Genomic DNA, 18,696 nt, shown 5'->3' on the forward strand with positions numbered 1-18,696 from the left:
TGGTTATGTTGAGATAAAGGACAATAATGTGAGATTTCTGTTTACATCTCAAATGTTCCCTTTAATTTTTTTACGCTACTTTCTAACTTGGCCTTTCAGTTTAAATCTCATAATATGCATTGTTTCTTTTATCCAGGATTGAATCTTCTAGCCTCTACAAAACTGAATTCATATTTCTCTCCTCTTCATTGTTAGTGTAAACAATACTCTATTCAATATATGTCGACGTGTCTGGCACGTGCACGTTAACTAGTGATTAGTTGTGTACTAGTCGATGGTACTATGAGCATGCAGTAATTAGATTTACTCGTTTCGAGATTGGACAGCTACATATGCTATGTATAATTTTTTTTCTCAGTAACACAGATTTGTAGAAAAAATAAAGGTATGCCGCGTACTTGTTCTTCGTATATGTTCCGTAAACGCAGTTTCGTACTTTAGACTTTTCCATTTCCGAGTAATATCAGGTAGTCAAAATCTGCAGGCTCAAATATTACTTTATTCAAATTTTATTACTATATAATAAGTAGTACATAATACATACTCACTGCAGTGAGTACCACATATATATATATATATATATATTCACTAGGACCCCTTATTACAATTATTTATGCGGAGAGGGGCCAGACCGCCAGAGGAAGCGAAGCAGCGGGCGCCTTATTTGGCGCATGTGGCTAATGCCTCTTTCAGGCATCCAGGCGCCGGAGCCCAGCCACACTGGTTTTCGACGTGGTTGACGCACTCTTTAATGTGACCTGGGAAGTGACTGGCTATGTAAATTAATATTGCTTTGCTCAGATGGCCAAAGATAAATTTCTCTTCATCGTTGGCGCGATCACCTAAACAAAAGAAGAAAGAAAAAGCATATATGCACAAGTAAGGACAGTATATATATATATATATATATATATATATATATATATATATATATATATATATATATATATATATATATATATATATATATATATATGCAGATGAAAAGATCGATACTACAGTACTACTTAAGAGATGACAAGATGATGTACCTGTACCACCAGTCCCACGGGCGCTGCCTCCAGCGGCAGCGGCGGCCGCTACCTCCGTCATTAGGAGAATGACGATAAAAACAGCATACGCGACCTTCTTTGAGTCCATTGTCTGACTCTTGTTAGTGGCTGGCAGTAAGTACAGTACGTGTGCGCTCGATTTTGATCCCTCCCCTGCCTGCTGGGTGCCCATATAAATACTACTACTCCGATCCACTTCACACAGCGACCAACATTAATTGAACATGCCCCATTAATTAACTAGTAGTACAACTCCACATGCCCGCTAGGAATCAGTATCTTCTGGAGTAGTAGTAGCTAGCTAGCTCCCGTGTAGCATTAACTTTCTGCCTTCAATCATTTTACATCATTGAAGGAGAGTTTCATTATTTTGGTATAAGAGCAAGTTAAATCTGTACGCAGTTGGTGCAAAGAGAGTGACAACATGTTGGGTAAATTTGTTTAAACAGTTGGAAATTAGCCAGGTAAATAATATATAACAGGAATAAAATTTAAGATTGCTGGTGTCAATAGATAACATTTGATGTCCAGAACTATGTAATAAATTCAACATTTTCTAAATAGCCTGTCATTTTCGTTGGTCAGGAAAACATCTTGATTTGTTGACCACTAATTTCAATATAAATATATTCGTAAAATAGATGAAACTACAATGGTACCATCGAAGAAATATATTCAAAAATGATATTAATGCTCGACATTGTGTAAGTTTCTTTTCCTCTCATTAGATGGAGGTACGAGGTATATGCCTATTTAGCCAAGCTTCCTTATAATTTTGTTCAAATTTGAACTGGTCCCCAATCTTTTTTTTTTTTGAAAGAAATCATCCTTTTCAAATTCCAAAGGCTCCAGTACTGACCTCAGCCATTGCCTATCTCTATTGTCATGAATGCCACGCTGTTCACCACCACTGTCCTGCAAAGGATAGACAAAATTCACAAAATTAGCGCATTTCTTTCATAAATAGCAAAAGTAGACCAAGAATTCAACACTACTACAAAAACAGTGTCATCCACCACCCATCAAGTTAAGATCTAAACCATTAGTTGTTTCCACCAACATTTCTATTATTGTAATAACTATTACAAGACCATAAGAAAGGTTTCTCATGTTTAACGCAGATTAAGCAGTCTGATGTGTTATACCTTCATTCCTATCAACAAAGACAACATTGACACATAATTTGCTTTGGCGCCAGTACCTAATTAAGTAGGATGCGATTTTTTTTTTCAGTGTAATGTTTATCGTCTGCAATTGGTGATATATGGGAGCTACAAACTTGATTCCGAGTTAGTTATGAAGGCATCATTGGCAAATCCTACCATCGCAGGTGCAGTGCTTTTGACCTGATTCACAATCCTGATATCGCATCTAGAAGGCAAATCTTCGGACTAAAAAAAAGTTGAGCCATTATAAATAGAAACGAATGGTAAGTAAATTCTTGTTTGCAATGTTACATGTTTGTTAAAAGTATCACTGATCCAAATACAGTTTAAATGTATACCTGCTGTCCTCGCAACTTAAATGCATTTAAGCAACTACAGCATCCTTTGTTTGTGAATCATCGCTCCACAATTATTACACCAGTATATCACAAGTATTCTTTTCATCCTGCCGTCAGTCAATACGAGGTCAATGTTTTTGAAGTACCTTTTTTACCAATCATCTTTGATCAGAACTGACCTGAATTGAAATTTTGAATGCATCCATACAACCGAATTGGCTAGGGCATGATAGCAGTTAGCTGTTTGAATATGATCTGGTGCTTAAATTTATGATCTAGTGCCTAAAATCTTAATTGCAGCCTTTAATGTGTCTAATTTATTCAAAACTGAACATGTGACACATAATAGACCATTATATTCCAAATGCAGTTGATTCTCTTACTGATTCATGTCACAAATTTCAAATCCATACTATTCTAGAGATGGAGTTTCCATCAAGAAGGTTATGGTTCTTGCCACGCCAATCTTATGAAAACAAATATATAGTACTAACAATAAAATATTCGGCAAACATTTTTTCCGAATGTCAGCCATTTACAAAATTAAGCATGATCTCTTCGTACTGATTTTTTTGTGGCTCAAATTTGTTGGTATTATAGATTAAAACAAAAATCTAGGTTTACAGAACCAATCTTAGCATGGGGTTATGATCATGTTTCTTACTATGAGTGGCCGGAGTGGTTCATGGTCTTCTGAGTTTTCCCTGATGACCAAGGATGATAGCACCACGTTGAAGACGATAGGATCTTATTTATTCTTTTGCCTTGAATAGCTCCTGCACAGCATACAATGAGAATCATCGTTTTGTAAACTTAATCAGAGTAAGAACAGCAATACCAAAGTGATATTTGCAATGCAGATGATTCTCAAAGTTCAATTCTCAATCTCCACTTAAAGCAACATAAAAATGTACTACCAAAGTCTATCACATCACAAGTTCCCAACCAAAGGAGAAATGGGAATTATAATACATGAATAAAATATAGCCCCAAAATCAGAAAGACAGTTTTTTTTTTTTTTTTTTTTTTTTTGAAATTCCAATAGCTCGGCATTCTTGAAAACACTATAAATCAGAGCATGGTCATTTAATGCTTGGACTATAGCAAAAAATAGAAATATTCAGAGTAAATGACTATTAAGCAAAGAATGTTATGATTTCTAATATAACAAAGATGGGAATATGTAGAGAACTTTCGAGTTTCGTTTTTCATCAAGACCTCAACCAAACTGCTACAAAATATGTGGTACTAACTACTAAAATAGGAGAATCCTTCATTGATAAAAAAAAATCTAAAAAGATATTGTAGGTAGAAGCAGAATTACAGCAACCATGTGCTTGATCTTCCTCACAAGCAACTCACAGTGCTTCATCCACAACATTTCAAAGATAGTAGCATACCACTAAATAGTGCCTCTTTAATCATACCAACAAATGTGATATTATTACCAGGATCCCACAACGTGATGACACTGTCAGCTGCAACCAAAAAACAGATCCCTCACTTGAAAAAGTTGCGAATGTCATAGGTTTATTCCTGCAATTTTTTACTTTTCTATGTCATCATTTACATCATTTGCCAGAAATGGCAAATCATTTTATGGCAGCCTAAGCACGTGGTATACAAGTGCCAACAGTATATATGGTATGGCATCCTTGACCATTAAATATTAGAGGTATTGTTTAGAGGAAATTAAATAATCAAATCAACTCACTTGTATGAACCAACCAATTGACATCCCCAACCAGATTGTTTTTTTTTTCATCACTTGGTTGCGAAAGCATACTTTGGACCCAAACCTACAGATTAATTGGTCACAAGAGAAGCAAATGAAGACCTCACGGCTTGAGCCGTGTTTTTTCCAGGGCGGGAAGCAACAATAGAAATAGCAACATTGCTGTGTGAAAGAACTAAACCAAATGATAGTAAAAACACAAGAAATATATTCCATTTGACCTTATAAACATGTGCCAACCTATGCGGCAGGTTGAAGAGTACATATATAGTAACAATTTGAGAGGTAGAGACAAAACAAAGTTAGAACATCTAAAATAAAAGTCCATATGCACCTTTCATTAGAGGCTTAGAGTATTGAAAAAAAAAATCCCAATCTATCAGCTTTCAGGAGATGCGATAGCCTGCACAACCCAAAGCATGACGGTCAAAAGACGAGACAATCCAATACTCAGGTTGCCTTGACCAACACAAGATATTATTTAAGTTCATACCCTTGCAACAGGAAGAGGAACATCGATGTACCGTGGCCATTCGCCTTGACCAACACAAGATATTATTTAAGTTCATACCCTTGCAATAGGAAGAGGAACATCGATGTACCGTGGCCATTCACATATTGTCTCATACATCAGCTCAGCCTGTAACATCCAGAACATTTTTATATAAAAAAACTCTGACCAACCAACTTGAAGATTCGTTCATTGCTGCATAACAAAATGTTGTGCATGATAATTACCAGATCATGAACAGTATAAATCTCTGGTCCACCAAGTCCGTAGCTCTTTCCCATGCTGGTGCCATCATCCTTGAGGGAGTTGACAATAGCAGCAGCAACATCCACAACATAAACAGGCTGAATCCTGCAAAAACCAAAAGGTTGCATTCATGTAATCTCACCTGCTGTGGAAGTTTAAGATGCAGGTCCCCATTGATTGCCTATGACTGATTAAAAGCCGTAATGGCTTATTAGTGATAAAAAAAGTAATTTATGAGTAAAACTTTTACATGTGTCCTTAGTGGCTTAAATAAAAGCTAATGCTGAAAAAGAAACTACGTTGTAAAAGCATCAAAACCAACTTCAAAATCAAGTTTTAAAATTCAAATCAAGCCATAGGGCAAATGATGAGGCCTGTATTCTCTGATCAATTAATGTTCTAGACTAAATTTTGAGTCAAGGGATTACGACAACAGCCAACAGGAAAGCTCAATTACTTTGTAGACCGGGAATCAATTTTTAGCAAACTGTACCCATCTGTTCAAAATCCGATCTTCTGTGCCAATCATAGTTGCAGGCCTCATAATTGTAGCCTGTTGATCCATGCAACACAGAAGTTTGGTTAAAGTAACCGCCAACATAAATGGGACATGTTTGCTTCTAACTTTGGGTAGTATAGAAACAGAAGTTCAGTATTGCCTAATGCAGATGATCACCTCAGGAAATTCCTTCAACACAGATTCTTCCCCAGCAGCCTTGGCCCTCAGCATTCTAGAAGAAGAGGCCGATGCTCCTAGGCAAGAAACCTGGATAAATCTCATGAAACCCCCATGCTCCTTTGAAACCTGTGCATAGTCCATAACACAGTTAATAGCCAGCCACAAAAGAAGTCTTGATGGGAATTAACACAAAAGAAGTGTTAATAGCCCGCTGCTCTAATCTCTCCTCTTTTATCTGCTCTTATCTCTCCTCTTTTATCTTCCTCAAATATGTTTATAGCTGGCTTATAGTCTGCTACTGTATCTGCTCTAAGAAGAGTGAAGGTGTCATGTGGGGCGACATGTGCAGCAAGCAGCAAAGATGGAAGCCAGGCACATGCGCAGCAAGCAGCAACAACACAATCAAGGATTAGAGATTTGGAAAGTTTTTCAACAAGGAAAGTCTTAATTAGGGAGAAATAATGATTATTTCCTTGTACTAGGGAGGTCAAGTGCCCATATAAACTACTAGATGTGGTTGCGCGGCGTGCCGTGAGAGTTGTCACAAATTTGAATAAATTGATTTATAACTTTTTTTTACATTAGGTTTGTACTGTTATCGATAAATATTTAAGTTTTTCTTTAAGTTAAGAATTGTTGCTTTACTTGAAAGATGGTAATTTTTCATAGCTTTTTTTTTTGAAAATATGTATAATAAGTATTTGTTTGCACGTTTTCCAATACTGAATACGCTTCTTTATTTACCTTTATTTTTACTGACCAATCAATGAGTTGTTGCCGGCTCTGTGATAATCTTTTGAACTTGAGGGCCTCAGCATTCTGTTAGGACCTAGCACTGAGTGTATAGAACTCGTATATGAATAGTTGTAAAAATGTAATTATAAGTTTTAAATATTGCATTGATAATACATAGAATCCAAGGCGCATTCCTAGACGGATATAGTATTTTATAGACATAGTTAACAAATCTAAAAGTTGTAGTTTTGATAAGTAGTGGATGCAGAGTATGTGCAAGAAGGTGGGGGTTAATAAAGATGAGGTAGTTTTTTTTTTCCACCTGTAGTAATTGTGGCTATGAAGTGTTTGTTTGCAAACAATACAGTGGGCTGTTGTGGTGATAACATCTTTTTTTAATTAGTAATTGTATGCGAATGTGGAAAGTGTAGTGTATCCGAACATTATTTTGTAGGATGTAACTTTACTAAGAAAACCTACATCCTAAGTTTCATGCATACTACACACATCATATATAAACTTCCCGTGGGTCTATCTGGCTTGAATTTAACTCGATAAATTTTATCAAAAGGAAAATAATCTGATCTATCTTGATTATTTGAATAAGGTATGTGCTCTCTGCATTTACAGATAGACCCATTAAAGAACAAGGTTTTTTTGAAAATGAACTATGGAAAATGCACGGCCTGACTGAATCATTTACACTAAATCATAAGAACTGTGATCCGTTCAATGCAGAACTTCCTTTCTCAATTAGAATTTAGCTATGTTCTTGACAAACTGCAATATAAATTATCCGAAGGTACACAACTGGTGTTTATTATATTAAGAGCAAATATGCACATCTGCCATGGCATTACTTATGGAGTCTTGAATGGACTCTAGTGTTACTGATCCCAGGGCTTATAATCGTCACAGTAGGATACTTCAGCAGATGAGCTGACCTTCTCTTGGCAATCTGCTCCACAGTTGTCAAAGAACCAATCAAAATGTAATTTCAACCAAGACAGAGAGAAAGGAGAGAGAGGAAATGACGGGTGATAAGCTCAGGGTGATTCTTCAGAGTGCTAGTAGCAGCCAGAGATGAAGTACAAAGCAGTAGAACATCTCTTTCTGTTGATTATTCAGAGCAGCAGGGTAAAAAGTGAAACTGGATTAGGACACATTCCTACTTCAGAAAAGATAGGTGAAGAGAATATTTGCTGTACATTCTTCCGTGATAATTTCAGTTTGAAAGTGGATGGAGGCACAATTTAACCTTTGCAGCATACAACTCAGAATAGCACAGTACGATGCTTCACTGGAATGATTAATTTATATTTTGAACTCATGAAACAGTAAAAATTGAAGTACTCCAACACATTTAACCAGTCTGAACCAAAATAGTACACAGAGTAGAAATCAGGAACCATGGTTTGCAGAGCAATAAAGCATGAAAATTCAGCAAATATACTGAATATTTCAACATTGGCACAATAACAACTAACTTCAAGGAGACAAGGACTCAAGGAATAATCCCTGCAAGTATGTTCAACTGATAGGACATATACATTTCTGGAATGTAAATGAACTAAATTTGTTTGGCAAAATGAATTTGTCAGTAACATTTTAGAGCACTGCTGAGTGGGAAAAGCATTCAGCTGATCACTCTGACTAATTATGTGGGCAAAAAGCAATTTGAGAAGATGGTGACGGCTAAACTTATTATCTTAATTCGGATTGGTATTTTTTTAGCTATCATAGGTGGTTTTGTTTAGAGGTGTGGACAGAAGGTAGCAAAATTTCTTTGGGAGGCGGACTTAACAAAGTGTAGTCTGTTGATTTACGTGAAAGGATTTATCAAGAGTTAATATTGTGACAAACCAAATCTGGGTTCGTGATAATTAAGACAGTTAATGGAGCAAATCATTTTAGAATGATTCGTTGTCAGATTGTAAATCATGATATGTGTCACTAAAATAATCTAGACTCACAACATGTAAGTATGTGACTGCACTACCACACATCCTTGCACACAGAGTGAGAATTAATTAGTAGAGTGGTAGAGCATATATAATTAAAATGACAGGCTTGAGAAAAGGTGGTGCAAATCAACAGGGAAAAAATTGAATTAGGAGCAAACCTGACTTCTTTATCAAATCCAAAATGAGCCCCAAAGTAAAATGCCACACAGTATCCATGAATCACTACGGACAGCTATCAGGGACAACCAATCTTTCCAAGAACGTGCAAAGAATAGATTGGAAAATCACAGGTATGCCTGAAGGATCAAGTAACTTTTCATCTCGTTGTTTGCCACAAGATACATCTTGTTCACCAAATGAGTTGCATATAAAATAATTGCATCATTGAATTTTGCTCAGTGGTACGAATTATCTGCAATGATTAAGTGAAGAAGATAACTGCTCAGAGTTTCCCTGGTACAATTAAAAAATACGAACACCAGTATGAAATACAAAGCTGCTGGATTGTTGCAAAAATAACATGAATAATAACAAAACAGGAAAAATGGAAAACAAATTAGCGTATGTAGGAATTGCATAGTTAGCAATTAAAAAACAGATTTCTAGTGTTTGTCCATACCGTGAAAGATATTATCTCCAATTGTTCAACAATAAAGGGAACTAAACCGATAGGGGATTATGTAATCCAAATAAACCTGTGATGAAACCGAAGGAGCTAGTTCAGCGAAATGTAGTAGTTAATCTGCTAGTCCAAATATTGTTGTATCGGAAAGAAGGAGCAGATTCGGATACTGAAATCTGTTGAAAATTGATAACTGGGCCACAAAGAAATCTGCAATAATCACAATAATGATTGGAAAGAGAATTAGCTCGATTGGGGACAAAGTGACGAACCTGCACTAGGAATAATGGAGATCTAGTGGAACAACGTCCTAGTTAGCCGAGAGGATGGATCCAGCAATTTCTTCATATATAGAAATGACGAGGATTGGGCCTGGCTGCATAGACAGCAGAGGCATATGCCACCAGCCCGTACTGCATCAGTGCCAATTCAGCGAAGAAGAAGGCCATGTGCTCCATCAGCATTCACCAAAAGAAATCTTGAGTACACGCTTAAACTTGTCGCTTAGCAATGAAATATAATCTGGTGGTAAACAGAAACAAACAAAAGCCATGGCTCTTTACCTCCTTGTCACTTTTGTTATCTGCAGACGCAGATAGCATCATAATGAAGACATATGGTGTAGGAATGGTGAGATTCCACTGAAGCTTATTCAGAATCCCCTTCTCCATTGCAAGAATCTGTTCCCTAGTGTATGCACTATCTGATATGAAGATGAAGTCGTTCACCTGCAAATACATACACAGAGATCCAATCAGAACAAGTCCCTGCTAGAAATGGACAGTGCAGAGCAAAGGGGATAAAATGTTGCTACCTCTGGGGCCCAAATCTCCTCGTACTTGCAATCTATCAGCATGGCAGAAACGGCGACCAGTTGCAGCTCCCTCCGCTGCACTTGCTGCATCGAGAGAGAGATTTGTGGCGCACTTGTCGCTTGTGTGTAGGCGGTGCCGCCGAGCAGCAATTCCAGAGCTCCACGCCCCAGGACCCAGCCATCCTCGGAGGCCGCAGCGTCTCAAATAGCATTGAGGTAGACCACGAGGAACTTAGACAGCCGGTCGTATTCCTTCTCCCTCTCCGCCACCATCGCCCTCGACTCGCTGTTCGCAGCAGCGGCCTCCCTCGCCGGCTGCTTCTTGGTGCTTGAATCCTTATTTTTCTTCTTCTTTATAAGTAACAATAGGACGAGTAAATACTTGACAAGAAAAAAGTTGTCGCAAGGGCGGTGGAACTGAAATATAGTCTATATCGGCTGTATTTTGTGGTGATTAGTATAAATCAGCATTAATGAATGGTGATGAGATGTAAGTTCTGCATGGAAAGTAAAGCCAAACCAAGCTCAAAGCACCGACAGAAGCAAAATATATAATTTGTGGATATCATGATGACGGAATAAAACAACCAATTTGAGATAATTATTATTATTTCAAGTACTCCCTCCAGCCAAATTTATTTGGCATTGTTTCTAACGCCGAATAAATTTGACTAGAGTCTAGAGGTAGTACATCCTAACACCAAAAATCTATCAAGATGACCCTTTGTTTTCCAAGAACTTCTAAACTACCAATACCAAGATGCCACAAGACTACATAGTTTTATGTTCGAGAAAAACGACTACACAATTTTGCCCTGTTAAAAGTAAACAAACAAGAATTCATATGAAGGTAAATAGAACTTTGGTGGCACTCCCTGACTCCAATAAAGAACATAAACATGAATATAATAAATAAGCAAAAGTTGGTTCCCAAATAGTTGCAAAGAAATGTGAAAAGCAAGCAATAAGATTCAGGGGAAATCAAAGGACAGCAATCCTTACAGTTAAGATAATCTTCAAACCCAAAATCATCTAAGGAACCAGTCAGTGCCTCATATCCTAGCATAGATGACGGCAATGCACCAGGGGGCCTTTGGAACCTGGCAACAGATAAATCATCAATCAAAACATCTTTCATGTTAGCCTGCCCAATTAAAAGCAATGGAGATGAGTTGTGCGTGCTGTTTTTCTCCTATTTGCAGTGTATTGATGTGCTAATTGTTACTAGAAGGGGCAGACAAACAAAAACAACATCAAGATACTGTGAATTCAACCAGACCAAGGGATTCAAGCATTCTGAGTGATCCATACTAGAACATACAAAGCATCAACAAAATCTTAGTAACCTGAGCATATCGATATGTGGAGATGCTCAAAATACTACACATGCACAATATTTTGAGAATCAACTATTCTAACCAGGAAAATTGGCGTATATAACAAGAAGTTTCAGAAGGAATTTGCACACTGTCAGCAGAATACAACTGATGACCACCAACAATAACATCACTGATATAATACGCACATAGGAAAAGAGTTGCAGACTTGCAGTAAATGCAAAGAGCTACTACCAGATTTACAACTAGACACACACACACACACACAAAAAAAAAAAAAAAACGAGCTAACTGCAAGGGCAATCTTAACAAACACAGGGAGGATATAAACCACATCGAATTCAAATATGCATATCTCGTGCCCATAATAAGCCAGCCCACTTAAGTTTACGGACCTAACAGTTCCAACAAGACATGTAATACTGCCTGCTCAGATGGAACTACTAGTGCCTATCTATCAACTTGGACAGATGGTGGTATTGCAGCGGAAATTACATGGGGATAGGACAGTGAATTACTTGGAGAGGATTTGGGCATCAAGATCCTTGCGGATGTTGAAGGCGGATCCGTAGATGGCTTCCGCGCCGAACCTCTTCTTGTCCGCCCAGAACTTGGCCTCCTGCGCGCGCGGCGGGGATTCAGCGTGTTAGCTAGGGTTTCGAGGGCGAGAGGGGGGGAGAAGAAGAAGAAGAAGAAGAAGAAGAAGAAGAAGACCTTGTGGACGCTGGCCTGGAGCGGGTGCGGCGGCGCGAGGTCCCCCTTGACGCTGTCGTTGACGCCGAAGCGGACGACGTCGTGGTTCCCGCCGATCTCCTTCTTCACCACGCCGCCGCTCGCCATCGTCGCCTGCGAAGCTCTCTCTCTCTCTCTCTCTCTCTTCACTCATCACTCATTCTTTCATTACTCATGGAACGGTCCAGATCATCTCTGTGTAAAATCCAACGCTCAGGATCGTCTCCACCTCTCCACCGCGCCCTCCTCTCCGCCCCCTTTCTCTCGCTCTCACGCGTCCCCGCCCCTCCCCAACCGCGCGCCGCTCCCCAACCCTAATCTCTCCCTCTCACGCGGCGCCACCGCCGTCGTCGCCGCCCTCGACTGCCGCTGCTCCGCCGTCGTCGCATCCGTCGTCTCGCCGCCACCGATCCCCGCGCCACCACCATCGCCGCCGCCCTCGACTGCCGCCACTCCGCCGTCACCCATCGTCGCATCCGTCGTCGCCGCCGCCCTCGACTGCCGCCGCTCCGCCGTCGTCGCCGCCACCCTCGACTGCCGCCGCTCCGCCTTCGTCGCATCCGTCGTCTCGCCGCCACCGATCCCCGCCGCCGGCTCGCCCTCAACCAATCCCCATCACCGTCGTCGCATCCGTCGTCGTCCAGGATTTACGTCACCGTTCCGTCACCGCACCCACACGATGATCCCCGGCGACGGAACGGGTCATGGTGGCCAGGGAGGATACTCGGGCCCGACGAGCTCCCGGCGTCTCAGGTAATGTCGCCGAAGACAAGAACTCCGGTCAAGCTCCTCGGCCGTGAGGACGCAAGCGTGTGAGGGTACCCCTTTTCCCTCAAATTTAATTATGTACTCTGTTACTTAGTTCTATAATTCATCTGCTCGGTTAGTGTCCCATCACAATCGCTTGGTCAGGATTGAATGTTCTGTGGATTGGATTGGGAGTTGTTTGCTCAAGGAGCAATTAGGGAATATTTTAGTTGGTTGCGGCTGCAAATACCATCAGAACAACAATGGAGTATTTAACAAGAGCCAACAGCCTTTTGTTTCAGATGAATTCCCTCTGAAGTCACCCGTCAATTGACTAATGTTAGACAATCTACCATCTAGAGGAGATCATTCCTGAACCCAATATGGTGATAAGCCGCCTCTGTTGATGTGTTACACTCATTGTTACTTGTTCTGAGGTGTACACCTTGCTTGCTATATTGGAAGAGTGAATTTAATTCACATGGATATAATATTTTGCAATTTTTGCATATGAAATTATATGCATGTTCTTGTGATGTGAGAAGGTTAAATTCCTTTGTGGGATGCCCATTTAATTTCTGGTTGCTAATTTTACTGAAGAATGAGAGTAGGTTATGATGTCTTGGGTTTTGATAAGTAGGGTGTAAATTTATATAGTACAATAAACATGCGTGCTGGTCATTCTGTTATGTTGGATTGAAACAAGTGATGCTGGCAATTCAGGTGCAGACCAGCTTTTGGTTCTGTAAATTATTTTCTCAATTTAAATAGATCATGTATTGTGATGATGTGAATACAATATTATGATGTTATCATGTGTTCAACAGAGCTTAAAAAATACTCACAAACTGGATTCTCGTAGTTATACAGTTTAAATAAGTTATAAGCACGATTTGGGTTTGATGTCTTCCATTTGATTTTTGGCGCTCCTCCCTCTTGCTCCGATCTGGCCTTAGTGATGCCGCCCTGTTTTCGCGGTTGACCCCGGCACCAGCCCCTTCCTCTGGCCACGTGCGAGTTCGAGATTCCAAGTCCCGGTGGTCGGATTTCTCAACCCCGGCACTGGCCTCGCACAGGCTGCGATCCGCTCGCCAACAAGGTAAGTCGTTATTGGGATGTTTATATCTGAAAATTTAGATAATTTCTTTTGAACTTCATTGCTTGGTCAACAACATAACCCAGGAAACCAATTAAATTGATAGACATGTTGTGTGCTCTCTTAAGAGATCAACATCCAAATTGACATCCAAGTTAAAAGAAGAATTTTATTATCTAAATCATGATGCCAATATTGAGAGTTTCTTTTACTTTCCGTTGTATACAGTTTCTGTGATGTGTACCGAAGGTTATATACATAATGAGATTTTACTTCAATGGTGGAATTGTGCTCTATTAAACCACATGGAAAGTTCTGATTTGTGCAGTGATAATTTTTCCCTTTAAAAAGTCAAATTTGGTTTACATTTTTATTCATGACACCTGAATATGTAAAATGCCATGCATTAGTAATGTGCAAGCACTTTCAATGTATTGTCTAAACTCTAAAGGAACAACTTACCAGTTTATTAGTGAATTTATGAAAAAAAATCAGATGTTTAATGTCTGAATAAATTCAGATTCTCTTCTCTGCTTCATGCCTTCATCAGGATGAGGTAGTTAGTGTTGTACTGTAGTTGACAAATCGATTTGTTCGCATCGTGATAAGGCGCAGAAGGTAAGGCGGAAATTGCCTTGGTTTATCCTCTCCCCCTAAATTTCCTCTGCTGCGATTGGTTGATTGGTTAATGAAAAACCCGATACTTGCAAGCAGATTCTGATTAGATTCTAATTATTGGGATTTTCTAGAGTTAGTTTAAGGAAAAGTGAGTTAATTATCGACGATGAAATATACACTTCCATGATTAGAATTATATATCGAATAGACAAATATGTGTATGTATTAAAAATATCTGACAAAATGGACTGTATGATTATAATGCCTTTCAACCATTGCTTTGTGCAATGCTCATTATATCTCCCGGAAATTAATTGATTTCTGCTTTTGTACCATGTGCGATGTTTACTTTTAAACTGCTCAGGTTCATTCTATCTTATTTTCTGGTGCTTCTGAAGCGATGTATATTTCTTCATTTTTAAACTGCTCAGGTTCATGAAATCAGGCGATGACTACCTGCCACAATGCGAAGACAGACGGTCAGCCGCCTACACAATAGGCTCCTACACTGCCACCATCACTGAATGCACATCTGGTCCTCCCTTATTTTCGTTGGTATGTAGTATGTACGTAAGAACTAACAAGTTTATTCATTCAAAGAAAAACTAACAAGTTTATGTTAAGCTTCCTTTTTAATAATATTTTACATTACTGATATTTAGTGCAGTGAAAAATGCTGCAAATCTCTGATATTTAGTGCAGTGCAAAAATGATACATAGCTTGATTGGATGCTCTTTCTCATTATGGCCGACTGCCTGATGGAATTTTTTCCATGTGAAAACAAATGTTTACTCTGTTTCAGGCTTGTGTAGAGAAGAAAAGGTGGAATTGTGGAAGGTAATCGCGGGGAGTTTTGGTTCATTTTTTGAAGATTTCTCTAATTGGTACGTACTAATTAACCAATTGGAGTTTTGGTCTCGTTACTCACTGTAAAAACATGATGGTAAAAAAACAGTTTAATCCTATTGGTACTCTTTTATCCCATTGAACATTTTGTCGTTGTGTCATTGACTGCTATCAAAAAGGAAAAACAGTGGATGACTCTTTCAGGAAATATAGGATAGCCCCATTGATGGCACATTTTGAACCGTTCATGATCCCTGATTTATTCTCTTGACCATATTCTGCACTGCTATACTTGCTAAGTAATACAAATATATTTATATCCCTGTAGCATGTGAGTTACTCTATAAGACAATTATTATTTTTACATAACTAATTAACATTTTTACTAAACTCTTTTATTTTGACAATCACTCTAAGACGTATGCAATTGCGTCTTACGAAAGCAAGTGACCCTGAGAGCACTGATCTTTGTAAAGATGCACACAGCTTACTGCAGGAGAGGATAACAAAATAGAAGTCTATAAAAATCTATAGAAGGGATCAAATATGCTTGACTGAATGATAGAGATGGAAAAATGAAGAAGTGATGACTGTTGTTTCACAATGTATTCATTTCATCTATCCTATAATTGTAGTGGTGTGTCAATGTGTGATACTTCTAGATTTTTCCAGCTCCATTTTGCCAGCTCCGTGTGTGTTAATGATTCAGAAATCGTGGAATTGCTTGGAACATGTACTTTATTCTCAACCATTTTTTGTGGAAGTGTGGATGTACATTGTCTAATATATTGGTATTGAAGTGATTAAATATGATTATTGATGGTTTTGAATTAATATTTTAGATAATATAATATCACTGTACTTTGCCTTAATATCTGACCTAGATCAAAATAAAGCTCAATTGGGTGGATTCTAGGAAACATATTTTTACTACTCCCTCCATTTCACATTATGTGTCTAGATTCATTAACATCTATATGAATGTGGGCAATGCTAGAAAGTCCTATAATATGAAACGGAGGAAGTAACGTGTAATTAGACGGATCATATTCGGGCTCGATGCACTGTATATTAGAGGCAGCCCATGTCTGACTCTGACTCAGTTTCCTCTTCCTGGTGGGCTGGTCTAGGCTGGGCCGGCCCAGCCCGACTGCTGCATGGATGGCCAACGAGATATTCGTATTCGGCAACAGTTAATAAAATTCTTAGTTGGATTTTTTTTTTCACGCGAGTTCACATGTCCTCACAATCTATCTACATACTATATGTAGTTTGCACGAATATTAGGGCAGATATATTAGGTGATAACAAAATGTACCATGCATGATGTTTACTTTATATGATTTTTTTTTATAAGTGTAAGATACCTTGTTTATGTAATTTTTCTATTTCTTATATATATAAAACTTTGAGGTTATCAATTTGGACGTGACTACACAACTAGTGGTAACTGGTTTGTCTCACTCCATCTATGAGAGATCCTATCCACCTATACTTCAAATAAAATTTTCTCTTAAACTACTCATCCGATCTACGATTCGATTACACCGTTGTGTTCGTAACAATTAAATCTTTATAACAAGATCTCACGTGATTATATTTTGATGAAAAATTGTAAATTACTTTTATAATATATCTAAATTACTTTTAGATTTCACTAAATTACTTCTTAGACGTATAAAAGTAAATTAATAAAAAATAAAAGTAATTTACATATATTATAGAGTAACTTATAAAAAGAAGTAGCTTTAATGCATGCCTTTTTTCAATGGACGTGACTACATAGCTAGTGGTAGCCACTCCATCTAGTGTCTCCTTTCAACTTGAAAAATACGATAGTGTGTCTTTTTTAACCTCTTTAATAACTTATATATTTTAAATCACATATTGTTTTGAAAATCTATTTGCACCATTGTGCTCCACTTAAAATATGCGATAAAACAAGATCCATATTAAATATATTCAAATATTTTATTAATTTAAAAGTAAGTTATTACATGTTAGGAAGTAACTTCCATGTTATCAGGAAGTAACTTTTACATCTTATACATGATTAATTCTCATTAGTTACTCCATCAATGTTATTTACAATCCATCAAATGTTTTATCTTCTTTTCTTGTACTACATGAAAAACAAAAGTGAAAGGGAAAAAACAAGAGAGAATGCACTCAGTACTACTGAGTTTGTCACCCTTCTACAATCTACCACTGACATTGTAAAGTTCTATAATATACCACCGTGTTTTGTTCAACCTCTACTATGTGCCATCACTGTCTAGTTAACCTCTGTTAGAGCTCTAAAAAGACCTATTTGCCCCTAGCCCATTCTACAGGCATGGCTACCTCCTTGTTGTCATAAGGAAGGCCAGCTCCTTGCTGGCGGTGGGCGACCGGTTGCAGCGGCGCTGGGGACGACGGTTGCAGTGGCGTCGGGGACGACAGTGATGGGGATGGAAGCGCTAGGACACCGGAAGTGGAGGGGCGGTGGGCGGTTGGACGAGGCAGCGGTGCTGCGAGCAACGAAGCCAGGACGCCGGCGGTGGAGGTGTGGTTGGTAGAGAATGGGGAGGGCGGCGGCGCTGCGGGCGACGGCGCCAATACGCCGACGGTGAAGGCGTGGTGGGCAAAGGACGGGGAGGGCGCTGGCGCTGCGGGCGACGGGGAGGGCGGCGGCGCTGCAGATGACGGGGAGGGTGGCAGCACTGTGGGCGATGACGCCAGGACGCCGACGGTGGAGGCATGGTGAGCAGAGGAAGGGGAGGGCGGCGGCGCGGCGGGCGACGGCGCCAGGATGCCGGCGGTGGTGGCGTGGTGGTGAACGACGGGGAGGACGGCGGCGCGGCGGGCGACGGGGCCAGGATGTCCGCGGTGGAGGCCTAGTGGGCGGACAAAGGGAAGGGCGGCGGCGCTGCGGGCGACAGCGCCAAGATGCTGGCGGTGGAGGCATGGTGGGCGGCGGCGCCAGGATGCCGGCGGTGGAGTCGTGGTGGCTGGATGACGGGGAGGGCGGCGCCTGGTCGGCGGCGGTGAGGATTTAGGAAATTTGGGCTAGGGTTTTAGTCAATTAATCAAAGGGCATTTCAGGCATTAAGAGAAAAATCAACGCTCCAAACGGAGGGCAACTAACGGTTTGCTGATGGTGATGGTACGCAGTAGAGATTGAACAAAACACGATGGTGTGATGACCGGTCAGGCCATGAGTTTTTCTTTTGGACTGGAAGTTATTTAATTAATCATTTATAGAATTTATATTAATGTGCAAGTCATTTGACATGTAAAGCAAAGGAGGGAACTAAACTTTCCTTGAATAAACCATGTTTGGAGTATTTTCATGTGATTCGCCATCCCTAAAATATTGTCTGAAATTTTCTCGGAACTCAACCTTTAATTTTAACGATGCCAATGGTTACGCCTTTTCTAGAACTCTTTGGCCATATAGTTACACGGAAAGGATTGG

The 18,696-nt window shown here is 39.5% G+C and overlaps 2 protein-coding genes across 32 annotated transcripts; both read right to left on the reverse strand.

Annotated features, from left to right (window-relative positions):
* Nucleotides 1-1,051: 1,051 nt before the first annotated feature.
* Nucleotides 1,052-12,070, reverse strand: LOC9266437 (cyclin-B1-2). Of its 31 annotated transcripts, none has more exons than XM_066307533.1 (22): nt 11,914-12,070; nt 11,718-11,818; nt 10,865-10,962; nt 9,863-10,210; nt 9,612-9,776; nt 9,321-9,461; nt 9,046-9,121; nt 8,585-8,838; nt 7,323-7,420; nt 6,472-6,562; nt 5,725-5,853; nt 5,506-5,601; nt 5,030-5,153; nt 4,785-4,931; nt 4,626-4,694; nt 4,271-4,355; nt 4,005-4,092; nt 3,221-3,332; nt 2,557-2,663; nt 2,375-2,443; nt 1,912-1,967; nt 1,052-1,382 (listed from the first exon to the last, which is right to left on the reverse strand). In XM_066307533.1, coding segments are annotated over exons 1-4 (327 nt in total). In that variant the 5' UTR covers nt 12,040-12,070; the 3' UTR covers nt 1,052-1,382; nt 1,912-1,967; nt 2,375-2,443; nt 2,557-2,663; nt 3,221-3,332; nt 4,005-4,092; nt 4,271-4,355; nt 4,626-4,694; nt 4,785-4,931; nt 5,030-5,153; nt 5,506-5,601; nt 5,725-5,853; nt 6,472-6,562; nt 7,323-7,420; nt 8,585-8,838; nt 9,046-9,121; nt 9,321-9,461; nt 9,612-9,776; nt 9,863-10,208. The 31 variants fall into 31 exon arrangements, with proteins under 31 accessions (XP_066163630.1, XP_066163631.1, XP_066163625.1 ...); XM_066307534.1 differs by having other exon boundaries at nt 3,881-4,034; nt 9,863-10,213; XM_066307528.1 differs by having other exon boundaries at nt 9,863-10,213.
* LOC136355298 (cyclin-B1-2-like) lies at nt 4,671-6,654 on the reverse strand. The gene is made up of 7 exons (XM_066307685.1): nt 6,637-6,654; nt 6,472-6,546; nt 5,725-5,853; nt 5,537-5,601; nt 5,030-5,153; nt 4,863-4,931; nt 4,671-4,694 (listed from the first exon to the last, which is right to left on the reverse strand). Exons 1-7 carry the CDS (start codon nt 6,652-6,654, stop codon nt 4,671-4,673), a joined length of 504 nt encoding a protein of 167 aa, XP_066163782.1.
* Nucleotides 12,071-18,696: the final 6,626 nt, after the last annotated feature.

This window comes from Oryza sativa, chromosome 2 (assembly GCF_034140825.1).
Source record: "Oryza sativa Japonica Group chromosome 2, ASM3414082v1".
Lineage (NCBI taxonomy): Eukaryota > Viridiplantae > Streptophyta > Magnoliopsida > Poales > Poaceae > Oryza > Oryza sativa.

Coding starts and splice junctions, on each gene's coding strand:
- LOC9266437 (XM_066307533.1), bottom strand. CDS start 12,039: ATGGCGAGCGGCGGCGTGGTGAAGAAGGAGATCGGCGGGAACCACGAC. Junction 11,819..11,913: donor TCCAGGCCAGCGTCCACAAG/GTCTTCTTCTTC, acceptor CCGCGCGCGCAG/GAGGCCAAGTTCTGGGCGGA. Junction 10,963..11,717: donor GATGCCCAAATCCTCTCCAA/GTAATTCACTGT, acceptor ATCTGTTGCCAG/GTTCCAAAGGCCCCCTGGTG.
- LOC136355298 (XM_066307685.1), bottom strand. Junction 5,854..6,471: donor ATTGGTCAGTAAAAATAAAG/GTAAATAAAGAA, acceptor GACTATGCACAG/GTTTCAAAGGAGCATGGGGG. Junction 4,932..5,029: donor TTTATACTGTTCATGATCTG/GTAATTATCATG, acceptor TGGATGTTACAG/GCTGAGCTGATGTATGAGAC.